The sequence below is a fragment of the Rhinoraja longicauda genome, chromosome 30, assembly GCF_053455715.1.
Source record: "Rhinoraja longicauda isolate Sanriku21f chromosome 30, sRhiLon1.1, whole genome shotgun sequence".
NCBI classification, from domain to species: Eukaryota; Metazoa; Chordata; class Chondrichthyes; order Rajiformes; family Arhynchobatidae; genus Rhinoraja; species Rhinoraja longicauda.
The window spans coordinates 12157887-12183249 of NC_135982.1; the positions used below are offsets into that span (position 1 = coordinate 12157887).

Below are 25363 nucleotides of genomic sequence, written 5' to 3' on the forward strand. Positions count from 1 at the left end.
AGGAGAAGGTCATTTGGCCCCTCGGTAAGATGATGGCTGATCTATCCTGGCCTCAGCACCATGATCCCTCTCTGCCCATACCCCCCTGTCTCTTGTATACCATATGTCTTGAGATGGAGATTAGGTAGAATTTCTTCTCCGAGATGGCTGTAAACTTGAAACACCCTGCCTTAGAGAGCAGAACTAGATTCAATGTGGAAATTCTAACAAATGACTCGAAGCTTATTTAAAACAAAGTGCTGGATTCACTTGGTGTGTCAGGCTGTACCTGTGCCAGAAGTGGATAGGTGACATTCCGGAACAGGACCCTTCTTTAGACTCTTCTGTGTCTTTAGCAGTGCCTGAAGAAGGATCCCGACCTGAAACGCCGACTGTCCATTTCCTCCACAGATGCTGTCTCTCCTGCTGAATTCCTCCAGTACTTTGTGTATTGTTCAAGGTTCCAGCATCTGCAGTTCTGTGTGACTGAGACGTTTACTTTTGCCTTTCACTCCACTTGTCAACTAACAATGCAACATCCTATTGTGATTAATCTCCAGAAGTAGTCACTCAATGACCTGGAATAGTAACGTGTATAAGAAACTGCGTATAGGGCGGCACGGTGGCGCAGCGGTAGAGTTGCTGCCTTACAGTGAATGCAGTCCCGGAGACCGGGGTTCGGTCCCAACTACGGGTGCTATCTGTACGGAGTTTGTACGTTCTCCCCGTGACCTGCGTGGGTTTTCTCCAAGATCTTCGGTTTCCTCCTACACTCCAAAGGCGTGCAGATTTGTAGGTTAATTGGCTTGGGTTTGTATACTTGGTATGATGTAAATTGCCGCTAGTGTGTGTAGGGCAGTGTTAGTGTGCAGGGATCGCTGGTCGGTGCGGACTCGGTGGGCCGAAGGGCCTGTTTCCGCGCTGTATCTCTAAACTAAACTGCAGATGCTAGTTTATACCGAAGATAGACACAAAGTGCTGGAGTAACTCAACGGGTCTGGCAGCATGTCTGGAGAAGGACAGTTCAACAGAGCTTTATTTGTCATTCGGTACCAAGGTACCGAACGAAACTACATAGCAGTCACACACAAAAAAGAACACAAGACACATGACCCCAACACAAACGTCCATCACAGTGACTCCAAACACCCCCTCACTGTGATGGAGGCAACAAAACTTCCACTCTCTTCCCCACGCCCACGGACAGACAGCTCGTCCCCAACCGACCCGCACAGTCCCCGCAAGGGGATGGAAGTCCCCGCGGCCGAGCCGCACCGGGCGCTGAGACGTCTCGCGACCGAACCGGGCGATGGAAGGCCCCGTGACCGAGCCGTGCGCAGCTAATTCCCGCGGCCGAGCCGCACCGGGCGATGTTAGGCCCCGCGGCCGAGCCGCACCGGGCAATGGAAGGCCCCGCGGCCGAGCCGCACCGGGCGATGTTAAGTCCAGCGGGCGAGCCGCATCAGCGATGAAAAGGGTGAGGTTTCAGCTGAGAATACTTTTTCAGACACAGCTAAAGACAATTGCTAAAATCCTTTTTCTCCAGACATGCTGCCTGTAATATTAATCTGGTCACATCCCAACAAGACAACTGGGAATGTAACAAATCTGCCATGAGAATCTTTTGTTATTAACAATGCACAATAAACAATGGATGTCTGGCACATTACCTGGTCTACGGTTTAGCTGGGCCTGCACAGAGACGCAGCAACCCACTCTGATCAACAAGTGTTCAGGTTGAGCAGTGAAGGCAGACCTGTCCAGCAAGACTCGCATCCTGTCAGAGAATAAATAGAAGCTGCAGCACTCTGCCACTCTGCCTTCACACTATGGAACTTCCTCTGAATTCAGTGGGGATGTATTGAGGGAGCTGGAGTGGTCTCTCTGGACAAGTGCTTCCGAACATCTGTGGGTTTATAATTAGCAATAGTTTTCACCGATTTTGGCACCGGTCATAAGTGAAGCATCGAGCTACTGCAGAAATAATTGCATTGCGGTGCTCCCTGCAGTATCAGCGTGGTGCAGTGGGAGTTCTGGATCTCTGTGTCAGAAGGTTATAGGTTCAGGTCCATCTCCAATGACCAGGCACCAGAACAAGGCCAGCCCACCCACTGCAGTCCTCCAGAGGATGAATTAAACTGAGCTACTCTCGGGTAGCTGGAAAGGGTCCCGAAGGTTTACTCAGCAATGGAATGGGAGTGTTCTCCCCTCTGTCCAGTAGTGAATACATGTCCCTCAGACAACTTTCCCAAGGAGGGTTTTTGCTACTTGTGGGAAGTTGCTGTGCACAACATGGCAGCTATATTTCCTATATTATACATCTCAAAATGGACCTCATGGTCTGTAAAATTGGCGTTATAGAGTCATACAGCACAGATACAGGTTCATTGGCCCAATTCATCCATGCTGCCCAACTAAGCCAGTCCCATCTACCTGTGTTTGGCCCATATACCACTTAGCAATGAGCAGCAGGTGGCCTTGTGTCTCCTGCTCAGTGCGCTGAGGTTGCGTGTCTGCTCTGCTTGGGCGAAGTTTATGTTGTTTGATGCTCCGCTCTGCCACAGATCCAGCAGTGCCAGCGGGGCGTGCCGGACTGCAGGAGGGACAAGCTCGACCCCGCGGCTGAGAAGGGGCCCGCGGAGAGACCCAACGGACCCACGACCACGGCCTGCTCGGTCACACCCGATCAGAAGAAGGCCGAGCCGGCCAAGCCCGTCGCACAAGGTGAGAGAACCCAGCTGCACGGCTTCCGTCCAGGGCCGCGTGGAGCGAGGTCGGGTCGTAGAATGTTAGTGCCGAGGTTCCCCAGGGATTGTCCAAACGGAGCTGAGAGAGGGTGCATTGACCCCTGAGTGCCCCATCGGTAGCGAGACAAGTTGGGTGCCGGGTCAGATGGCGGAGATGCTGCCTGCCACAGGCCTGGCGGGGAGATTTTGGGTGCCAGCCCCAGAGGGTGCAAGCCCGGCTTTCTTCCCTCAGCCAGTTGATTCAGATTACGTCGCTGTGCCCAGCTTCACGTCCCCAATTTCCGTGTTGTGATCCCAACCGTTGGCACTGGGTGAGCTGATTTGAGATGCTTGAGCAAAGCAGATTTCAGCCTCCGATAAAGGCGTGGAGCTATACAGCGTGAAAATTGGCCTTTCCGCCCAACTCATCGATGCTGACCAGGTTGTCTACCTGAGCTAGTCCCATAACTTGCAACAATCAGCAAGGATAGGACAGCAGAAAATAGAGGTTTGAAAATCAGGCATAAAATATAGTCATAGAATTATACAGCACGCTAACAGGCCATCAGCCCATCTTATTCATGCCTGACCAAGTTGGCATACTAGATTAGTACCGTTTGCCTGCATTTGGCTCATATTCCTCTAAACCTTTCACATAACATAGGACAGTACAAGACAGGAACACGCCTTTTGGCCTACATTGTCTGTGCCGAACAACCCCTTATCTTATCTCAGCTCCATAAAGAACTGCAATCCGGGTGAATTAATTCCTGGCCTCCTTATCTTATTTTCCTATCCACATATCTGTACAAATGTCTCTTAAAAGTTGTAATTGTATCCATCTCTCTAGCTTCCTCTGGCAGCTCGTTCTAGGTACTGACTAGCCTCTGAGTGGAAAAAGTTGCCTCTGAGGTTCCCCCTTCAGCGATGGGCTAAGTGGCTCTTCCTGTGTCTTAATTCACAAACTGCTGGAGTAACTCAGCAGGTCAGGCAGCATCTCAGGAGAGAAGGAATGGGCGACGTTTCGGGTCGAGACCCTTCTTCAGACTGCCTTCCTGTGCCTTAAGATGCTTTAAAACAACTGCAGAATGACTTATTTTCAGGTGTTGGAGTGCATTTGGCTAGGCCCTAAAGTACTGACATTTGAAAGTGTTAGTGGTGAATGTGCCCGCTTCTTTATGAGTAGTGGCTAGAACCTGTTAACTTATATCGTTACAGTCTGGGTCTCAGATGCCTGGACTTGTAGCAAAGAGTTTAACTATAGTTAATGTCATCAAAGAGGAGATGATGTAGATTCTGCAGCAACTCAGCGCTGGTCAGGAGCATTTGGAGTACAGTGAGCAAATTTGGGCCCCATATCTGAGGAAAGATGCTCTGGAGAGGGTCCAGAGGAGATTTACAAGCATGATTCCAGGAACGAGTGGGTCAGCAAATGCTGAGTGTTTGACAGGACTGGGCCTCTACTCCCTGAAGTTTAGAAGGTTGCGGGGGGATCTCATTGAAACTTACAGAATAATGAAAGGCATAGAGTGGATGTGGAAAGGATGTTTCCACTGGTGGGAGAGTCGAGGACCAGAGGACATAGCCTCAGAATTAAAGGGCGCTCTTTTAGAAAGGAGGTGAAGAGGAACTTCTTTAGTCAGAGGGTAGTTAATCTGTGTAACTCATTGCCACAGAGAGCTGTGGAGGCCAAGTCAGTGGATATTTTTACGGCAGAGATAGACAAATTCTTGATTAGAATGGGTGTCCAGGGTTATGGGGAGAAGGCAGGAACATGGGATTAGGGGGCAGAGATCGGCCATGATTGAATGGCGGAGTAGACTCGATGGGCCGGATGGCCTAATTCTACTCCTTAAACTTGTGACCTCGAACTATACAGTTCATGCATCTGGGAGCCATGTCTCAGGAATCTGGTTGAATTGTTCGCAGAGATAGCAGATGCTGGATTCTGGGACAGGGTAGCAGATGGTACCTTGCCATTTTCTAGAAAAGGTATGGGAAGAGTTACCTGCCTTCGGTCATTGGGGAAGTTGTAGGTTTGTGGTGACAGGAACGTGATGAGGCAGAGTAGGTGTGGTTTGAAGGAGTGGAATTTGCGTTTACTAAATCCAAAAAACAGTGAACCAGTGGGCCAAAAGGGCCTGTTTCCGCGCTGTATCTCTAAACTAAACTAAAACTAATGTAGCTACAAGTCATTGGTTAGACCGCACGGAGTACTGTGTGGAGTTCTGGTTGCTCACCTATTGGAAGGATGCCATTAAGTTAGAAAGTCTGCCGAAGAGATTCGTCAGAATATTACCCAGACTTGAGTAATAAGGAGAAGTTGGATAGGTGGGACTTTTTGCTTTGGATAGTAGGAGGCTGATGGGTGACCATGTTCGGTGCACAGATTGTGAGGGACATGGATAAAATGAACGCTCACAATCTTTTCCCCCAGAGTAGAGGAAATAGGCTTCCGCTAAGAGGAGAGAGATTTAAGAGGGACCTCAAGAGCAACGGTGGCGCAGCGGTAGAGTTGCTGCCTTACAGCAAATGCAGCGCCGGAGACTCGGTTCGATCCTGACTACGGGCGCCGTCTATACGGAGTTTGTACGTTCTCCCCGTGACCTGCGTGATTTTTCTCCGAGTTCTTCGGTTTCCTCCCACACTCCAAAGACGTGCAGGTATGTAGGTTAATTGGTTGGGCAAATGTTTTTTTTAAATTGCCCCTAGTGTGTGTAGGATAGTGTTAATGTGCAGGGATCACTGGGCGGCACGGTCCCGGTGGGCCAAACGGCCTGTTTCCGCGCTGTATCTCTTAAAATCGAAACTTTTCCACTCAGTGTTTTGTTTCCTGTGATAGCCAGGGAAAGTATAGGGGCTGTCCTGGATGGGTGATGGATTAATTTGGGGATGTTGGAGATGGAAGACTCTGCTTCTGTTCACTGTGGTCCTCAGAAAGTTTGGCGTTGAGTCCCAGTGTTATTGACAGATGGTGGCTAACAACTGAATGAGCAAACAGACAAGCAGTGTACCACAGTCACATGAAGATGGCCTCAACTGGATGCAGATGGTTGGTCAGACTGAAGCCTTGCGCAGATCATTTGGTCCCTAGTTTATTGGGCGTCAAGTGGTGCAGATCACCTTTCTCGAGTTGATGTTCAGAGACAGTGGAGAAAGCTTCCTTCTGCTCAGTGTGCATGACATCACTGGAATGTCGCAGCGAAGGTTAATTGTCCCTTTCACCGCAATGCTTTAGCACAATCCTCTCCGATTCACTCATGGCTCATTAATACTTTTGCGTTTGAGGCCAATTAAAGCCGTTGCCCTTGGAGACTGCCGGGGATGGTCCAAACATTGATGGCTGCCTGTGCAGGGGGACGAGGCTGTGAACGTGCGGTCACAGTCAGAGTCTGGGCTCTCACACTGCTGAGCTGCGAGAGAGCCCGCCCTTCTCTCTCCCTTTTTTTTTTTACTCCACCCCTGGTTTCCCACTCCCTTCGAACCATATCCAACCAGCAGTGTGGCGTTGCTGTGTTAGGGCCAGTGGGCGTGGGTCAGGGGTGGGAGTAACGCAGGTGCTTTCCTCCTCGCAGGGAAGGGGCCAGAGGGTGTTAATGCAAAGATCGTCTCCCCCGCTCCCACCATGACATCCGGAAATGGCAACACCACCTCGTCCGTGACCGCAAGCGTGCCGCAGAACACCGAGAACAAGCCTCCACAGGCCATCGTCAAGCCCCAGATCCTCACCCATGTCATTGAAGGCTTTGTCATCCAGGAAGGTGCTGAGCCATTCCCTGTGAGTACCTTCGGTCTTCACCTTTGTTCTGGGTTTCAATGTAAATTCATTCATGTAGTCAGTGCGCTGGCATTACGTAGCTTGACAATGTGGACTTCTGCTCTCCCACTGCAATGGAGGGCGGCTTAACTGACTAGCAGCATTCAGCGGGACCTGGAGTCTTATAGAACATAGAACACCATGTCTGTGCTAAACATAATGCCACGATAAATTAATCTCCTCTGCATGTGATCCATATCCCTCCATTGCCCTGCATATTCATGTGCCTATCCAAAAGCCTTAAATGCCACTACCGTCTGCCCCCACAACCACCCCTGGCACTCGCCACCTTCTGTGTAAGAAAAAAACTTGCCCCACATATCTTCTTTAAATTTTGCCGCTCTCACCTTAAAGCTATGCCCTACATTTCCACCCTGGGAGAAAACGTTCTGACACTATCCTATCTACACCACTCATAATTTAATATACTTCTATCAGGTCTCCCCTCAAACTCTGGCGCCCCAGAGAAAACAATCCCAAGTTTGCCAAATCTCCGCTTGTAGCTAACAGCACCAAATCCGTACGGGTAAACCTCTTCTACACCCCCTCTAAACCCTCCACATTCTTTCACTGTTGTCTTGTGGGTCATCTCATGAAATGAGTCAGACCCACGTGCCTGCTCAGTGTGATAAAGCAACCCAGTAGGTTAACAGTGTGGGACTGCGGCTTTAACTGTACAGGTTGCTGCCCATTCCCTCTGGTGAACCGGATGCTGCCCAGTTCATTGCAGCAGACAGGGGCTGAGCGGCCGGTGAATGGGAAGCCAGGTGAGACTCACCTCGCCCACTGGCCAGGATCTGCTGGGATGGGAAGCTCAGAGCCGGCGGATGCTGCGTTTGTCGCACAGGGAATTACCGGACTGTCACCAAAACCCACCTGTCCTCGAGGGGAGGAGATCAGCCATCCTTGCCCAGTTTGTTGTACAGGTGACTCCATCCCCACAGCAGTGCGTGATTCTCGCTGCCCTGTGGATTGGCAGCAAACTAATTGTATCCTCACTCCTAATACTAATTGTATCCTCACTCCTGCAGCTCAGAGCGGTTTACCACCAACTTCTCAAGGGTAGCTTGGGATTGGCGCTGAATGCTGGCCTGTCCGACAATGTACCCCCTTGAAGAAACAAATAGTAAAACAATAATGAATCAGGTTGGGTCTCCTGTAAACCAACTGAGTTGGTGGGTTCACCATCAGGGGGAGGGGGACTGGGGACCGGGTCTACCTGGTCCTCATTATCACAGGCGACCAGAGGTTTGTGTGTCGTGTACAGTGTTGCGCGTGTCTCTCGGAGTGGCGGGGTGTGGGGGGTTGGGGGGGGGGGGGGGGATTCAGAACGAGTAAGAGTGTTTGGGAGATGTTGCACTAATTTACAATGACATGTCCATGTCTATACTTCTCTTCTCATCACGTTTGAACCACTTTTTGAATGATTTCCACAACCTTCTCTCTCGACGCTCTCTCCATGGGCAATTTTTGTGAGTGATTAACTTTTCTACTTTACAATACTGTGTCATGTTGCTGATTTTTTTTGAACAATGTACTGTGGCAGTGTCCTGTCCTTGGCTTTTCCGCTCTGCTGCTGCTGCTGCTGCTGTTGTTGCTGCTACCCCGCCTGCGTATGTCCCTGTGTAACCTGCAGTAAGGTGAACGTGCATGTTTCAGCCGCTGTTGCTTGCAGACCTGCCTCGGTGCGAGCCATGAAAGTGCCTCTTGAATCGGTGTCGCTCAGAACCCGTGGGATTTAGTGTCAGAGCAGCGAGAGGCCATGGCTCATCTCATGTTAGTGTGGAGTCCACACTGCCTGCACCCAATAACAAAAATGTTCTCCTGCCACCATGTTGCCCCAACCATGTTATCTCCTCCGTTAGAGAGTCAGGAAGGAGGGGGGGTCATTGGGGAAAAGAAAGGAATGGGATAAAAGTATGCCTTTCCATTTTGCTCAATTTAAAACGTTAAAATCAGACTAGGAGGGAACTTTGGGGTTGTGTACGAAGATAGACACAAAAAGCTAGAGTAACTCAGCGGGACAGGCAGCATCTCTGGAGAGAAGGAACGGGTGACGTTTCAGGTTGAGACCCTTCTTCAGAGGGTTGTGAATATTGGGGTGGATCTTTGTTGCAAAGGTTATTCGGAATCATAGAGTACTTGCTGTAGTATGTTGAAATAGAGTGGCCCGTGTTCATATTTGTGAGAGTTCCTAAGAAAAGGCCCTCCGAGAGGAAATGTTTCCCCTCGCCTCTCTTAGTTGGGTGACCCTTTATTTGTAAACAGTGACCCTCGTTCTAGATTCTCCCACAAAGAGGAACCATCTTCCCTTCAGCGTCACAGAACAGTCTAATTGTACAGCCCAGGGGAAGATGTGTTAGCTCAGTCGGATCATGCTGCAGAAAGATCAGTGATCCAAGTACATCATCCAACCACAGCCCGGGTTAAAGTGTCCCAAAGGAGCATCATTGGAGCTCAGACTAAATTTGATGCAGAAGGTGTGAGGCCAGGTGTTTGCAAGCTCGTTGACAGAGTCTGACATGCCTGCTTGGAGTGGAGAGAGGTTTAGAGAGAAAAGTCTAGAAGGCTGAGCCCAGAGAGCTGAAGGTACTCACTCTGGATGTGCTTAAATTCTGTGATGATGGAGAGACTGGAACTGGAGAAGCCCTGAGATCTTGGAGTGTTGTTGAGTTGCTGATGATCCCTCAGATAGGGAGCTGATGAAGCTAATTACAAGAGACTTTTGGTACCTAGAAATTAGTATCTCAGCAGATAGTTGCGCCCCTCAGTCATTGTGTGAGGGTGATTCACTTCTGGGGCTTTGCTCACACTTGCCAAGTGAGGATTAGCTTCAGGTTGTTAGTTCTGTAGCACAGGATCTACACTTGGGATCTGCAACCCACCCCTCCCTACAAGACCCAAGGGGCCGAGATCCTCATCTTGGTCGTATGTCCGCCAAGATGACCGGTGAGGGGTAGCCTTATTTAATTACCCCTTGGTGATGAGTGTAAGATGCCCCGGGCAAAGACTAGGAAGAGAACCCTGTGTGCTGTTTTTGAGACTGAGAATGCTGCTTGACGTTGCCGAGGTTTTGCGGGCTAACTTGCAATAGACGGATGGAATTTGTCCTTCTTTCCCATGTCGTAGGTGGGCCGTTCCTCGCTACTAATCGACAACCTGGCCAAACAAAAGCAGCAGCAGCAGTCGGCAGCTGTGCAGCCGACCGAGAAACTGCAACAGCTGGATCAACCCGACTCCGAGATGGACGATCTCAGTCAGCAAGGTGTGTGTCTGCATCCTCTAGTCCTGGGCCTGCACCGTAGATGGGGTCCCTGAGCACATCAACAGGGTCTCCCCCACTAACCCTCCTGTAGTTTAGTTAGAGATACAGCGCAGCCCACCGAGTCCGCGCCGACCAGCGATCCCCACGCACCAACACTATCCTACTCACTAGGGACAATTTACAATTATACCAAGCCAATTAACCTACAAACCCGCACGTCTTTGGAGTGTGGGACGAAACCGGGGATCCTGGAGAAAACCCATGGGTGTCACGGGGAGAACGTACAAACTCCGTACAGACAGCACCCGTAGTCAGGATGGAGCCCGGGTCCCTGGCGCTGGACGGCAGCAACTCTACCGCTGCGCCACCATGTAATCCACTGGTTGGTGGCTGAGACTCCATTCCTCCTGCTCTCACCCAGACTAAGATGTAGTCTAGATGAGTCACAGAGTTATACAGCATGGAAGCGTGCCCTTCGGCCCAACCTGACCATGGTGACCAAAATGCCCCGTCTACGCGAGGTCCATTTCCTGCATTTGGCTCATGGATCACTGAATTCTCAATGATTTGCCAAGTCCAGTAGTCGCGAATGAAACTTTTTATTCAGTCACATTGGTATACAGCATTGGAACAAAGCATTAAAATCAGTTGTGACCTTGAACTCACAAGTTGCTCTTTGTCACTGTGTTCAGCAGACCTGTTTTCAAGCAGTTAATGTTTTTTGTACAAACGACCCCCATCAATTCTAAATAGCCCCTACATCCCTCTAAACCTTTCCTATCAATACCCCTATCCAAATGCCTTATTGTACCTGCCTCAACTACTTCCTCTGGCAGCTCGTTCCATATATCCATATGTTGAAAAAGTTGCTCATCAGGTTCCTATTAAATCTTTCCCTCTCCCCGTAAACCTATGCCCATTAGTTCTTGGTTCACCTGCCTTGGGGGAGGGAGGGGGGGAGATTCTGTGCATTCATCCTATCTATGCTACTTATGATTTTGTACACCTCCAAGATCTTCTCCGCCTCCTGTGCTCCAAGGAATAAAGTCTTAGCCTGCCCTATCACTCCCTATCATAAATCTTCTCTCCACTCTTTTTAACTTAATGGCATCTTATATATAGCAGGGTGTAAAATAATACCTCCAAGTGTGGCCTCACCAATGTCTTGTACAACTGCAACTACAACGTCCCAATTTTTCTACTAAACGTTATTCCCTTTATCATGTATCTGTACATTGTAATAATTTTCGCCTTTCCACTAACTGGTGAGCACACAACAAAAACTTTTCACTGTACCTTGCTTGATGCACGTGATAATAAATTAAACTAAACCAAACTACTAATTCCCTGACTGATGAAGACCAACGTGCTAAAATCCATCCTGTCCACCTGCAAAGCATGTTTCAGACTCTCTCTCCAGTTTGCCCTTTTCCATGACTTCCAACAACATGGAATCCCTTTACTATAAGAAAATAACTGCAGATGCTGGTACAAATCGATTTATTCACAAAATGCTGGAGTAACTCAGCAGGTCAGGCATCATCTCGGGAGAGAAGGAATGGGTGACGTTTCGGGTCGAGTCCCTTCTTCAGACTGATGTCGGGGGTGGGACAAAGGAAGGATATAGGTGGAGACAGGAAGATAGAGGGAGATCTGGGAAGGAGGAGGGGAAGGGAGGGACAGAGGAGCTATCTGAAGTTGGAGAAGTCGACGTTCATACCACCGGGCCGCTCATACCGTTCATACCACCAGTCTCTTCCCATAATCTTTGAATGCCCAATGATGGTACGTTTCCCTGATTGTAGCCATGTCCCCTACCGGCCGACCGCTTGTTGCTGGGATGTTTTAGCACTGACCAGGCCTGGCCACTATTATTGGAAGCAGATTTATTTTGTGATAAAAAACATCACTGTAGTTTGATCCACAAAATGCGCATTTTGGCCTCTTCATAAGCATAATTACAAAAAAAAATTCTGTCCAGAGTTGTTCTTGCTGGAATTTTTCCATTTGTATTTAGAAGGATGAGAGGAGATCTTATCGAAACGTATAAGATTATTAAGGGGTTGGACACGTTAGAGGCAGGAAACATGTTCCCAATGTTGGGGGAGTCCAGAACCAGGGGCCACAGTTTAAGAATAAGGGGTCGGCCATTTAGAACTGAGATGAGGAAAAAAGTTTTCAGTCAGAGAGTTGTGAATCTGTGGAATTCTCTGCCTCAGAAGGCAGTGGAGGCCAATTCTCAATGCATTCAAGAGAGAGCTAGATAGAGCTCTTAAGGGTAGCGGAGTCAGGAGGTATGGGGAGAAGGCAGGAACGGGGTACTGATTGAGAATGATCAGCCATGATCACATTGAATGGCGGTGCTGGCTCGAAGGGCCGAATGGCCTCCTCCTGCACCTATTGTCTATTAAGTGGTGAAGCCAAGCTTTAACCAATCCTGACCACAGTTCTGACATATTGAAGCATTCGACTTTACGAATGGCCAAGGAAGAATATTTCATTGCCTGGCTGGATGGTACACGTTTAACCATCAAGTCTTTGCCCCTTTTCTTTACCTCAGAGTCGAAGGAAAAGGAGGAGGATGCTCTGAAACTGAAGTGCGAGTTCTGCGGGAGGCTTGATTACGCCCACAAGTTCAAGGGCTCAAAGAGGTTTTGTTCAATGGCCTGCGCCAAGAGGTAAGATCTCGCAGTGCAGGAACTTCTGTGACAGATTACCAGGGAGCCAGCACAGTGGCTCAGCTGGTGGAGCTGCTGCTTCACAGCTCCAGTGATAAGGATTCAATTGTCTTCTCTGGTGCTGTTGTGTGGAGTTTGCACCATGTGGAGTTTGCACATTCTGCATGTGACCACATGCACCAGTTGCCGGGATGCACCAGTTTCCACCCACATCCCAAAATCGTGTGGGTTAGTGAGTCAATTAGCCGGTCCCTCCAGTCAAGGTTGACTCTCAGAGCCATCCTATCTCACCCATTCCCCAACTTATTTCCAAGTTACCTGTGTTCTGTCACATCACATTGACGTCTCCCTTCCACCACCCACCTGTGCACAAGGGTCAATGTACAGTGACCAATTAACCCACAGACCAGCACATCTTCGGGATGTGGAGCGAGAACCGGGGACACCCAGGGGAAGCCCGCATGGCCCCAAGGAAAACATGCAAGCTCCACACAGACAGCGTCAGAGGTTAAGATCGAACCTGGGTCAACGAGACTGTGACGGCAGCTCTACCAGCTGCGCCACTGTGCCGTCCTTCAGAGATTTTTTATTATGTCCATTCTCTTGTATGATTTGTAATGCAGCATTAAAACAGGCTCTTCGGCCCATCTCGTCCATGCCGACTAACATGCCCCATCATCATTGCTGAGCGACATGCCCCATCCAAGCAAGTCCCAGTTGATCGGGCCTGGGCCATACCCCTGTAAACCTTTCGTACCCGAGTACCTGTCCAAATGCCTTTTAAATGTCGGTATTGTATCTGCCTCATTTACCTCCCCTGGCAACTCGTTCCATATACCCAACACCCTCTGAGTGAAAAGATTGCCTCTTGGGTTCCTATAAATCTTTCCCCTCTTACCGTACAAAGTCTTCTTTTAAGTTGCACATTGCAGAAAGATATTTAGAGAACAAGGGTTGTGTGTTACCCAACATGTTGTGAGTTTCACTGCGGGGTTTCTTTGGCTGTTAGGCAACCGAACCATCCTATCACCAAGGTGTGGGGGAAGGGGGAATAGGGAGATGCAGAGCAATGGATGTGTGTGTGGTTCTGACCTACCACCAATGGAGACCTTCGGCCTATATTTAATCAGACTTTACTGGATTTTATCTTGCACTAAACATTATTGCCTTTATCCTCGGTACACGTGACATTAAGAATAAACTGAACTAAACATTCCTTTTGCATTCCCAGGTATAATGTTGGCTGCAGTAAGCGAGTGGGTTTGTTCAAACCCGACAAGAGCAAGTACCTGCAGAAGAAAGAAGGAGGCAAGTTGGGAAAGAGAGGCCCAAGGAAGAACAGCCTGCACAGCACCAACAGCGAGCAGCCCAAGAAACAGCTGAAGGTAAGGGAACAGAGCCATCCAACATCGGCTAACTCGTGCAGTGGCCTCTGAACTAGCAGTGGGCCTGATGTGGAGTGGGAGCCCACATCTCACCACTGCAGCTGAGGAACAAAGGCACAGATTGGGAGTGGGGAGGGGGAATAGAGAGAGCCAGAGGAAGAGATGTGGGAAAGGGGGGAGGGGGAATAGAGAGAGCCAGAGGAAGGGATGTGGGAAAGGGGGGAGGGGGAATAGAGAGAGCCAGAGGAAGGGATGTGGGAAAGGGGGGAGGAGTGTGGGGGAGGGGGAATAGGGAGATGCAGAGGAATGGATGTGAGGGGGGGGGGGGGGGTGGGATGGAGAGAGACATTCATGGAATAATTTAAATGCAAGGCTGAGAATGTCAAACTGGGGGTGCTGGTTGCAGTTCCTGATGTGGAGAGGGTATGTCGGGTGTGAACCCGCAGGCTTCTGTGTGGTGACTCTAAACACGGCAAGTCTTGTGATGTTCATCCACCATAAAACTTTGCAAGTCCTTGTAAGTCTGAAGTGCGGCCATAAGCCATGATCATATTGAATGGCGGTGCTGGCTCGAAGGGCCGAATGGCCTACTCCTGCACCTATTGTCTATATCAGGAGATTACTTCTCTGGTTCAGTGCAGTTTTTGCACATCCCGGAGAGGGAGCTGCCCTGTGGTTTGAATAAAAGCCTGCGGTCTGCTGAAGGCAGAAGTGTTAACGAGGAGACAGTGGGTGGGATCCTGGACTCCGGCTTGGTTAGTACAGTGTTAAAACTTCCAATGAGTCTGCGGCGGGGCTGGGCCCCGGCAGATTTTAAATGAGGTCGGTGTTTGTCCGCCCGTCTCCGAGGTGGGCGATTGTGTTCAGACACCCAGATCTCCAGCTGGCCTCGCCTCTCTGAATAGGAGCACGGGTGAAGAAAGCCCTGGAGATACAATGCCCGCAGCTGGTGGACGTTTGCGGCCCGAGGTGAAAGGGAAGAATAGCTGCCTTTAGATTCATATAAAAGGGAACAAGTGGCGGATAATCAAAGATGCTCCAGGACACAGCGAGGCACAAGTGTCCCCACAAAGCAACCTGGCCCCGAGCCAGGGGGGCTCACAGCATCATGGCCATGTGTGCGCGTGTGCTCCCTCCCTCACCCCACCCCCACACAGCTGAGGCACACTGCCAGGCGAGATGATGGAGGCACACGCGATAGTGGTGTTTGAGGCTTTCAGCTAAGCACATAGATATGGATCAGGTGCAGGCACAGGAGATTAGGTTAACTTGGCATCATGTTCAGCGCCAACATTGTGGGACAAAAGACTTGTGCTGTGCTGTGCTGTTCTATGTACCATGACAACTGGCATTTAGATAGCGCCTTTAGCACGTCTTGGAGAGGAGTACGTCTTTCCAGAAATTGGTCGGGCTTGGCTCCCTGCTGTGTTGGAGAGAGTGATGAGGTACCTGGAGAGGTGAAGGTTACATCCACAGTTCTTTACTTTACTTTTACTTTAGACTAGCCTAATGGAAACAGACCCAGCAAATCCTAGCACTATCCTACACGTTGGATGCAATTTAGAGGAGCCAATTAACCTACAAACCTGTATATCTTTGGAGTGTGGGAGGAAACCGGAGCATCCAGAGAAAACCCACACGGTCAAAGAGAGAACATACAAACTCCATACAGACGGCACCCAGAGTCAGGATTGAACCCGCGTCTTTGGCGCTGTAAGGCAGCAACTCTACCGCTGCACCACTGTGCCGCCCAGTTCTGTTCCCCAGTGCTGTCCACATGTGCTGGGCCACCGATGAGCAATCCCCTTCTGAATGTTAGAACATTTAAAACACTTTACGTTTAAGTTTATTATTATTGTCGTGTGTACTGAGGTACAGTGAAAAGCTTTGTTTTTACAATCAGATCAGTTAATACGATACATAAATACAATCTGTGTAATAGGTAGAGCAACAGGGAAAATACAGAGTGCCAAATATAGTTCACAGCACTGTAGTGCATCACTTCCATAGACAAAGTCCAATGAGCATCACGGAGTGGAGGTGAGTTGGACATGCTCAAAATTATAGAAGCTGTTCCTGGACTTGAGAATTTTCACCTTTGTGTCAAAAATCCTTCCTTTCAAACGCATCCGTGGCCTTGTGATCTCGAGCCTTCAGGCTTTAAGCCCTCCAGGATTTCTGCATTCCTCGTCTTCCCTTGCCTTCCATTCCCCCCCACCTCCCACAATTTTAATCACTCTCACAGTTCCTGAGCTGGGGTTCTGGCTGTGTGGAATTTGTACACCAATCAGCCAAAACATTATGACCACCTGCCTAATATGTTGTTGGTCCTCCGTGTGCAGCCCCATAAGCAGCAGGGTGCGATGCACTGTGAATTGTAACACATTCCTCCCGTGACCACCATTATAGATTTCTGTGACTTGTGCCATAGTAGACCTTCTGTCGGTTCGGACCAGACGGGATAGCCTTCGTTGCCCTCGCGCATTGATGAGCCTTGGGCACCCAACACCCTGTTGCTGGTTTGTGGTTTGTCCCTCCTCGGACCACTGTCGGTAGGTACTCACCACTGCTGACCGGGAGCACCCCACAAGCCTTGCCGTTTCAGAGATGCTCTGACCCAGTCGACTTACCATAACAATTTGGCCTTTGTCAAAGTCGCTCAGGTCTTTACTCCTGCCCATTTCTTCTGCATCCAACACATCAACTTCCAGAACTGACTGTTCACTTGCTGCCTAATATATCCCACCCCTTGACATGTGCCGTTGTAACAAGATAATCAATGTTATTCACTTCACCTGTCAGTGGCCATAATGTTTTGGCTGATCGGTATATGTTCTCATTGTGACCTTGTGGGTTTCCTCCTTATGCACCAGTTTCCTCCCACATCCCGACATGTGAGTTTGTAGGTTAATTGGGCTATATAAATTACTCCCCGTGTGTAGGGTGTGGATGTGAAAGTGGGATAATATAGAATATAATCGATGATTTGGCATGGATTTGGTGGGCTGAAGGCCCTGTTTCCATCCTGCATCTTTCAATCAATCAATTCAATCAACTCCCATGAGTTACGGCTTAAAATCTGTCTTAGCCTTGATGAATAACCCACGTAACCGTTCAGCACTGGGGAAGATTTTGGTACATTAGCACACAATACCATACAATATATCTTTATTGTCATCGTACAGGGGTACAACGAGATTGGGAATGCGCCTCCCATACGATGCAATAAATCACTTAGCTAATCAGTATTAATTTAAACAACCCAATGAAACAAATTAGAACAGTTTTGAAACAGAATAAAGTGCAAGTAGATCTATGCCGGTTCACTGTGCGATGTGACCATCCGGCTCAGCAGGACCGGTTCATAGCAGCTATGGCCCTGGGGATGAAGCTGTTCCTGAGTCTGGAGGTGCGGGCGTAGAAGGCTTTGTATCGTCTGCCCGATGGTAGAAGTTCAAACAGACTGTTACAGAAGGAGTGTGCGGTTGGGGGCGTTTTAGTTGGGTATAGCGGGGCTTTGAAAATAGGGTCTACATTTGTGATGTTCCGAGCTTCGGCCTTCAGCTCTGACATGTTGCTCTTGCTTCTCAGCAGTCCCCGGCAACCGTGGGCCTGAGTCAGGAGGACTCCAGCAGATGTTCGGACAACTCCAGCTACGAGGAGCCGCTGTCGCCCATCTCGGCCAGCTCCTCCACGTCACGGAGGCGGCAGGGCGAGCGGGAGCTTGACATCCATGAGCTGCGGATGCGGGACCTGATGGGGATCGGCCACCACTTCCTGCCCAGCGACCCCACCAAGTGGAACGTGGAGGACGTGTGCGAATTTATTCGCTCGTTGCCAGGTAATGTTCTTGTGGGGTGGGGTTTTTATTTAAAATTGGGGGTTCAGAGAGGGTGCTTCCTCTGGCGGTGAAGCCCCCCCCATTCTCACGCTCTCGACTACCCCAGAGTTAGGGTAAAGGGATGATGGTTTCCTTGTCTCAAGGGATGGTCCACCCGGGAACAATAAGTAATCGGAGGTCCAGACGCTACATACTTACCTTGGGACTTTCACTGTGGATACATGGAGCAGGAAGAGGCCATTCAGCCCCTTGAACCTGCTGCTCCAACAAATGAGATCATGGGTGATTAAACTACAAACCTGCACGTCATTGGGACGTGGGAAGAAACCCAAACACCCAGAGGAAACTCACGCGGTCACAGGGAGAACGTACAAACTCCACGCAGACAGCTCCTGAGGTCAGGATCAAACCCGGTTCTCTGGCGCTGTGGGACAGCAGCTCTAGCAGCTGCACCTCTGTGAAGCCAGTGCCAGATGTGCAAGCACCCACTGGAATGTAACTTGGCACTCCACCTTGAGCCCGTGTAGTTGGCAGGACTGTAAACCCCTTGCACTGTGTTCCTTTCAGGTTGCCAGGAGATCGCCGATGAGTTTCGGGCCCAGGAAATTGATGGGCAGGCCCTCCTGCTGCTTAAAGAAGACCACCTCATGAGCGCCATGAACATTAAATTAGGGCCAGCCCTGAAAATATATGCCAGGATCAACATGCTGAAGGACTCCTAACCAGAACCCTTGGGACATTGAGGAACCTGGCTGGCTGAAGTGGCAGCTATACTGAGGGCCAAGGTTTCTGATCGCTGTGGACGTTTGGTCGCTCTTTGCGAAGGGAATTGAAGTGTGCCACTGCAGAGTGCAGTGATCACACGATCAAACAACTATTGGCTTCGTGAGAAGCCTGCAATCTGGGTACAATGTTTCCTAAATAAGGAAAATACATGGTGCTATCCCAGCGGCAAAGATAAAGATGGGAACATGGGTGGAGAAGTCATCTCTGCCAGATGAGCCAATCAATGCATTGAGTGTTTAGAGGATAATTCTTCACACAACACAGTATATTTGCCAGTGGTTATGTAGCTGAAGAGAATTGCTTTTTTTTGGATTTAGATCTGTCCTACGGTTGGTTTCTGTTTGGATGCATGTTTAGAGGTTAGACTTTCTTTAGATTGGTTTGATAATCAGATCTATTTTGTGATCTTATAATGTGCCTGAAATAACAAAATGTTGCTATAAAACTCTTTGTAACTGTTTCACGCAGGGTGAGGCAGTTTCTAGAATTTTTCGATCATCCATACAGTGCGAGTGATTGACCAGCATGTGTTTGTACAGCAGAACACACAACCTGTGAACATTTTATTTCTTGCTGGAATCTACATTTGTTATGAGTTTAACAAGGTCTGCCTCCCTGACTTCTGCAAGGGGGGAACATTCAGATGGCAGAACAGCTCAGGCTTTTTTTATTTAAAAAGAGGAGGAGGTGGTTCTCCCAGGTGTGCAGAATGAGTTAGGAAGGGAGCAAAGGCCAGAATCAATGCCCTGTTCAGCTTCTAATCTGTCTGCCCAACCAACGTATGAGTGGAGGTCGGCAGATTATCTAAATTTGGGGAGACAGAAATCTATTAATCCAAACTGTTGACACGCAGGGACCCAGTGCAGCTCTGGGTGCTGTATCAGGAGCAAAATCCTCAATGACTGGTTTAGAAATACAGCACGGAAACAGGCCCTTTTGCCCACCAAGTCCGCGCCGACCAGCGATCCCCGCACACTATTACGGTCCTACACTCACTAGGGACAATTTACAATTAAACCAAGCCAATTAACCTACAAACCTGTACATCTTTGGAGTGTGTGTGGAAACCGGAGATCCTGGAGAAAACCCACGCGGTCACATGGAGAACGTTCAAACTCTGTACAGGCAAGCACCCGTAGTTGGGATTGAACCCAGGTCTCTGGCGCTGTAAGGCAGCAACTCTACCCCTGTGTCACCGTGCTGCACTTTCTTCCTCCCCCCCCCCTCCAACTTTGTGACATAGACCATCAAACCAATGTTCAGGATGCAGAGCCATGCGTCTCCTGTGTTACTGCTCACCCACTGAGCCTTTTACAGACCAGTCTTCCAGAAGCTCCCCTTGCACCCGACCAGATGCAACAGGTGTGGGTACCAATTCAGGGCAGCCTTTCCCGGCTCTGTGACAAAACAATTTCTCAGCCACCGCAGGATTCCCAGCCTCGGCTGACGGTGCTGTGTTTGTGCCTCAATCGTTCTTTCATTCCTGCCATCACTGACCCATTACACAGGCCAAGAGCAATTAACCCGAAAACATAGGGTGACATCACAGGGCAAGTAATCGAAATACAATGTTAAATGTTTGTGTGCGAGCACTGAAACGTTGGATGTGCTGAACTTGTTTTGGCACACCTTAAGTTGAAGCTACACAATGTTTTAATATTTACAGAGGAGGGACCTAGGGCTGAAAACTGGTGTCTCTGAGCGCTGCTTGCCTGATCCCGGATTCACTATGGTCGCTTCATTGCACCGGCTAATTCAATGGCCCCTGTCTCACGCTGTCGCCCGGAAGAATTTCTAATCCCCAGTCTCCATTATCTTGATAACTGCAGATGGCAATTTACAAACGGTTCCATATATCATTCCAGCAAACCTTTTCCCACTTCATATTCATAACAATATGTCTTTTGGTACTTAACATAAAGCAATACCAAGTTGCCTTTAAATGGCAGAAGGAAATGAAGGTTAGTCTTCAACTTTCCAAATCACTTTGCTGTTGCTAGAGTCTGTACTGTTATTGTCTTGAAGTTAAATTTTAATAGAACTGAATAATGGAATACAATCAATGCCTTATTTTGAAACGGTCTGGAAAGGCAGAGCCCCTTAACGGCTGGTACGTGTTTCCGTAAATTGAAATGATGTTATATTTAGCAACTGATTGCTGGAGATTCATCCTGAGCTGCCCTGTGCAAGTCACACATTTGTAATCTGCATTCAAAATCTATTGAAGTCACTCGAGCTTAATTTTGCAAGCACCCTGTGCCACACAGCCAGAGACTCTCCCTTCTGTGTTTTAGCACAGCCAACCAACAATGAATTTCTGCCTCGAACAAGCCCATTGTCTGGTGATCCCCCCTGACCCCATTCCATCTGTTCTTTGTAGCGATGCTGAATATTTTCAACACTACAAAAGAGAAGGCTTTGGGATGACCAAAGACAATTGAATATTCACTTTTGTTCCTTATTCTTACTTGGTGCTTTCTCAGGCTGTTTCTTCCTGCAGGAAGCCCTGCTGTGGCTACATTTCAGTTTGTACAAGACTTGAATTCTGTTGCTCCTGTGAAAGATTTTTGTATTGTATTGCAAGTTCTGTTGGTAGTTTTAAAAGCATAATTTAACTCTAAATTACTGCGTTTCATTTATGTATTTTTGTAAGACTATGGGGATTTTTTTCTTGACAAATTGGGAGAGGCCTGAAGTAAATTCCTGCTCAGTCCACGCTAACTGCACAGAATTCCACCCTCTTTTTCCAGGGAAGAATCCTCACGGAGTGGGTGGACTCCTCATGGAATGGCTCGGCAGCTTCAGCCTGGTTTGGTGCTGAGCTGTAGAGACGCTGGCAGGATCTAGCGGCCCATCGTGGGAGGTCAGACGAGACCCCGCTTGTGACGTCTTCCTAGGTTGAGTTGCAAGAGCAGCATGAGACGCCACACGTTAAAGATGGCCACTTGTTTAGCACAGCCATGGTGTCGGTGAAACCAAACCCGTACAGCACCCTGTCTTAAGGAAATGCTACGGTTTGATTGGGGGAGGGTGGAAGTGAAAGGAAAAGACCTCTTCTTCAGAACAGTAGTAGTCTGGGAGTGATATGTAGCTCTGGCCAATTGAGCATTCCAGCTTTTGCAATCCTCTCCCAAGAAATCCAGTCACCAAATGATTATAAGTCATAGAGAGTCATAAGTGCTGATAGAACAGTGATCAGAAGTGTTAGCTTTGGTGCATCTTGCCCACCATCCAGACGTAGTGACCCCTGTTACCGATGCATTGCTTGTCCACTGTGAACAGCCTTCTGGTTGTGTTTTTCATGGCCTTCTGGTGTTTGTCACAAAATATTTTCACCCACGTAAGGGCCATCTTTGACGTGACATATGTTTCCATTCATGGTGCACCCAGATGAAATCCAGCCATTCAGTATGAGTGAACGAAAATCAAAATACCGAGGATGCTCAAAATCATAAAAAGGGAAAATATTGGAAACGTTCAACAGGCTAAGCAACAGAAAGAAACGGTCAATGTTTCGGGTAAAAGACTCTTCATCAGAACCTGAAAAAGTCAGTCTGAAGAAGGGTCCCAAAATGTCACCACAAATGCTGACTGAGCCACCAAGTTACTCCAGCATTTTTTGATTCACTTTGTTCCTCATTCCATTGTTGTTGACTGACCTGCTGAGTGTTTCCAGCATTTTCTGTTTTTACTTTCAGTGTTCGGAATTGGCTAGTTCAAAATAAAATTGAGAATATGGAGGTTTTGATAAGATGAATAACATGAATAAATTAAACTCGATCAATGTTTTTCAATTTCTGGTGATTTTTAATGCAATGTTGATTTTAAAATTATATAATTCTCTTTGTAATGAGACATGATTTGACTTTTTTTTAACTTCTAAGCTTTTTTTGTGACATCGGGTATTGGTCAATTCTGCCTCAGTATTTGAATTATACATCAAGATTGGTGCCCAATTTCCAATTTTCATTTCAGGGGTTGGGTCAATTGCTTAAATGTACTTCTGTCTCTCAACTTTTCTGAATTTTCACAGTTGTGAGTTCAATGACAGCTAGAACTGTGGCCACAAGGAACTGCATCGTTAGCTTACACAATAAAAAAGACAAAGTGCTGCTGGTACAAACATTGAATTCTCCAATTTCAGGTAACTACAAACACCATCTTCCCTGTGGCCCACCAGGCTGCACAGCCATTTCTCTCTTTCCCCAACGTCATCCTCTTCCATCTATCTTCCTTTCTCTGGCTTCACATTCCACGGCCCTTCTCACCACCCGTCACTTGCCAGGCTTTGTCCTGCCTCCTCTTCCAGCAACCACACACACACAAAATCAGTCTGCAGGGTCCCGACCCAAAACATTGCTTTTCATGTTCTCCAGATATGCTGCCGGACCCACTGAGTTAATCTAGCAATCGTTTTTAAGCTATAAATTCACGTTGAAATAGCAGTGTTCACAATCCTTCTGCCCCGAATGTTGCAGGTTTACACTGTGACAACGTCTACATCATTTTAATAATCAGCGCTATTTCAACTTGCTACATCAACATATGAGGTACATGTTACATTGAAATTGTTGATACATGGACTCCCATAATAACCTGCTGAAAGAGTTTGCAATAACTTATAACTTGGCAATTCCATTTGTATAAAAGTGAAATAAGACTCCTTTGATAGGACACTGATGTCTGACAGCAGGCAATTTTTTTCTGTTTGTTGTATTCATAATAAATTGGTTTAAAAAAAATAATTGCAGTGCACACTTGAGTTTTTACAGTGTTTGAGTATTCAGCTTTCCCAACAGGAAAAGGGGAACCTGATTTAATGTCCGGGTGGATTATGGTAAACTTGGACCAAGAGTTTTATTAAGATTCCTTGTCCGCATTAAGTTATACAACAAGGCACACCAGCAACAAGGGATCTTTGAATTGAATACTTCATTGTCACATGTAACAAGTCACATTGGAATTCTTTCTTTGCTTACCCAAGGTATGCAAATAGTCACCCATAAAGGGCGCTTACAAAGCTACAAATTCAGAAAAATAAGACTTTTCTTGCAGAAAAACAGGTATCTAACAGCTGCTCCCAATTTACTCTCCATAGCTCTTGTCTAATAATGTTATAATCCCAATTTTGTTCTATCCCAATTTAATACCTCCCCCGTGGTCCAGACTTACCCTTTTCCATAACTGTCTTAAAACTACAGAAATGCTCTCCCACAGAAATGTTAGTCACCTGGGCAAGTTCATTTCCCAATACAAGATCCAGTATGTTCCCTCCTGTTTTGACAGTCCACAAACTGTTTTAAGAAACTCTCTTGGATGCCCTTAACAAATTCTGCCCCATCTAAGCCTCTTGCATTAAAGAAGTCTCGGTCAATATTGGGGAAGTTAAAGCCACCCACTCTGACAACCCTGGTGCTGTCTCATCTGTCCATAATTTGCATTTCATATCTGGGAAGCCAATGGTATAATCCCATCGGAATGATTGCACCTTCCTTATTTTTTTAGCTCTACCTATATATTGCCTCAGTAGATTATTCCCGCCAGTATGTCCTCTCTAATTGCAACTGTGTTATTCTCCTGATTGGTAATGCAATTCCACTTTAGTTTACAGATACAGAATGGAAACAAGTCCTTGTCCATGTTATCCATGTACCTGTCCAAGTGTCTTCATGAGTTGTAAGAGCAGAATTAGGCCATTTGGCCCATCATGTCTACTTCCCCATTCAATCATGGCTGATTTATCCCTTAAATCTCATCCTACCGCCGTCTCCCCATAACCCTTGACACCCCTACTAATCAAGAACCTATCAATGTCCACCTTAAAAATATCCCTTGACATGGCCTCCACAGCCTTCTGTGAATGAATTCCACAGATTCACTACCCTCTGACCAAAGAAATTCCTCCTTTCTAAAGGTACGTCCTTTTATTCTGAAGCTGTGGCCTCTGGTCCTTGACTCTTAAAATGTTATTGTACCTGCCTCAACTACTTCCTCTGGCAGCTCGTTCCATATACCCACCATGTTGTGCCTCAGGTCTCCTTTAAATCTTTCTCCTCTCACCTTAAACCTATGCCTTCTAGTTTTAGATTCTCCTATACTGGGGGAAAGACTGGGTATTCACCTGGTCTATGCCCTGCAAAGGTGCTCTGTGAAGTCAGCCAATCTTCATTTGGTTTCTACAGTGTAGAGTAGCTTCTAGGAAAGACTGTTTGGGTCTCTCGACAGTGGGAAGGGAAGAGAGGGTGGGACAGTTTGCATCACTTGTGGTTGAAGCCAAAGTGGAATGGTTAGATAGATAGAGCTCTTAAGGATAGCGGAGTCAGGGGGTATGGGAAGAAGGCAGGAACAGGGTACTGATTGAGAATGATCAGCCATGATCACATTGAATGGCGGTGCTGGCTCGAAGGGTCGAATGGCCTCCTCCTGCACCTATTGTCTATTGTTAGTTGGGACGTTAAAGCAGTTGAGAAACCCATGGACAGGGTGGTACCTTTGAAGCTGGGAGGGGTGTGTCTGGCAGTAGAATCCCATTGAAGGTGGCAGAAATTCTCATTGAAGACCTGATGATGTACCCTTGCAGTCTGATTACTGTTGTGGAGCAGGAAATGCAATAGTCAATTTGCACACAGCAAGTTTCCACAGTAGCAATGCGATAAACACCAGATAATGTTTCAGTGATACAAAAACAGAGAGTGCTGGAAACACTCAGTGGGTCGGGCAATTCCTGTGGAAAGAAAAACAAATGAATTAAGGTTTCAGGTCACAGAATGACTAAACTTCATTCGATGTTTTAGTGATGTTGATTGAAGGACAAATATTGGCCACAGGATGCCAGGGGGAATTCCATTGCTCTTCTTTAAAAGAGTGCCACGGAGTCTGTGACATC

At 47.9% G+C, this 25363-nt stretch overlaps 1 protein-coding gene across 9 annotated transcripts in view; it reads left to right on the forward strand.

The window, feature by feature from the left end:
* Positions 1–23167, forward strand: part of LOC144608165 (polyhomeotic-like protein 2) — a 176006-nt gene extending 152839 nt beyond the window's left edge. For 6 of the 9 annotated variants that reach the window (XM_078425620.1, XM_078425621.1, XM_078425622.1 and 3 more), the window contains 7 exons: positions 2544–2703; positions 6281–6483; positions 9652–9787; positions 12348–12465; positions 13697–13850; positions 17442–17691; positions 18259–23167. In XM_078425620.1, the coding sequence (XP_078281746.1) occupies positions 2544–2703; positions 6281–6483; positions 9652–9787; positions 12348–12465; positions 13697–13850; positions 17442–17691; positions 18259–18413 (1176 nt within the window). In that variant the 3' untranslated portion in view covers positions 18414–23167. The remainder of the gene's footprint in view (positions 1–2543; positions 2704–6280; positions 6484–9651; positions 9788–12347; positions 12466–13696; positions 13851–17441; positions 17692–18258) is intronic. The other 3 variants (XM_078425623.1, XM_078425624.1, XM_078425626.1) reach the window with 3 other exon arrangements.
* The last annotated feature ends 2196 nt before the right edge of the window (positions 23168–25363 follow it).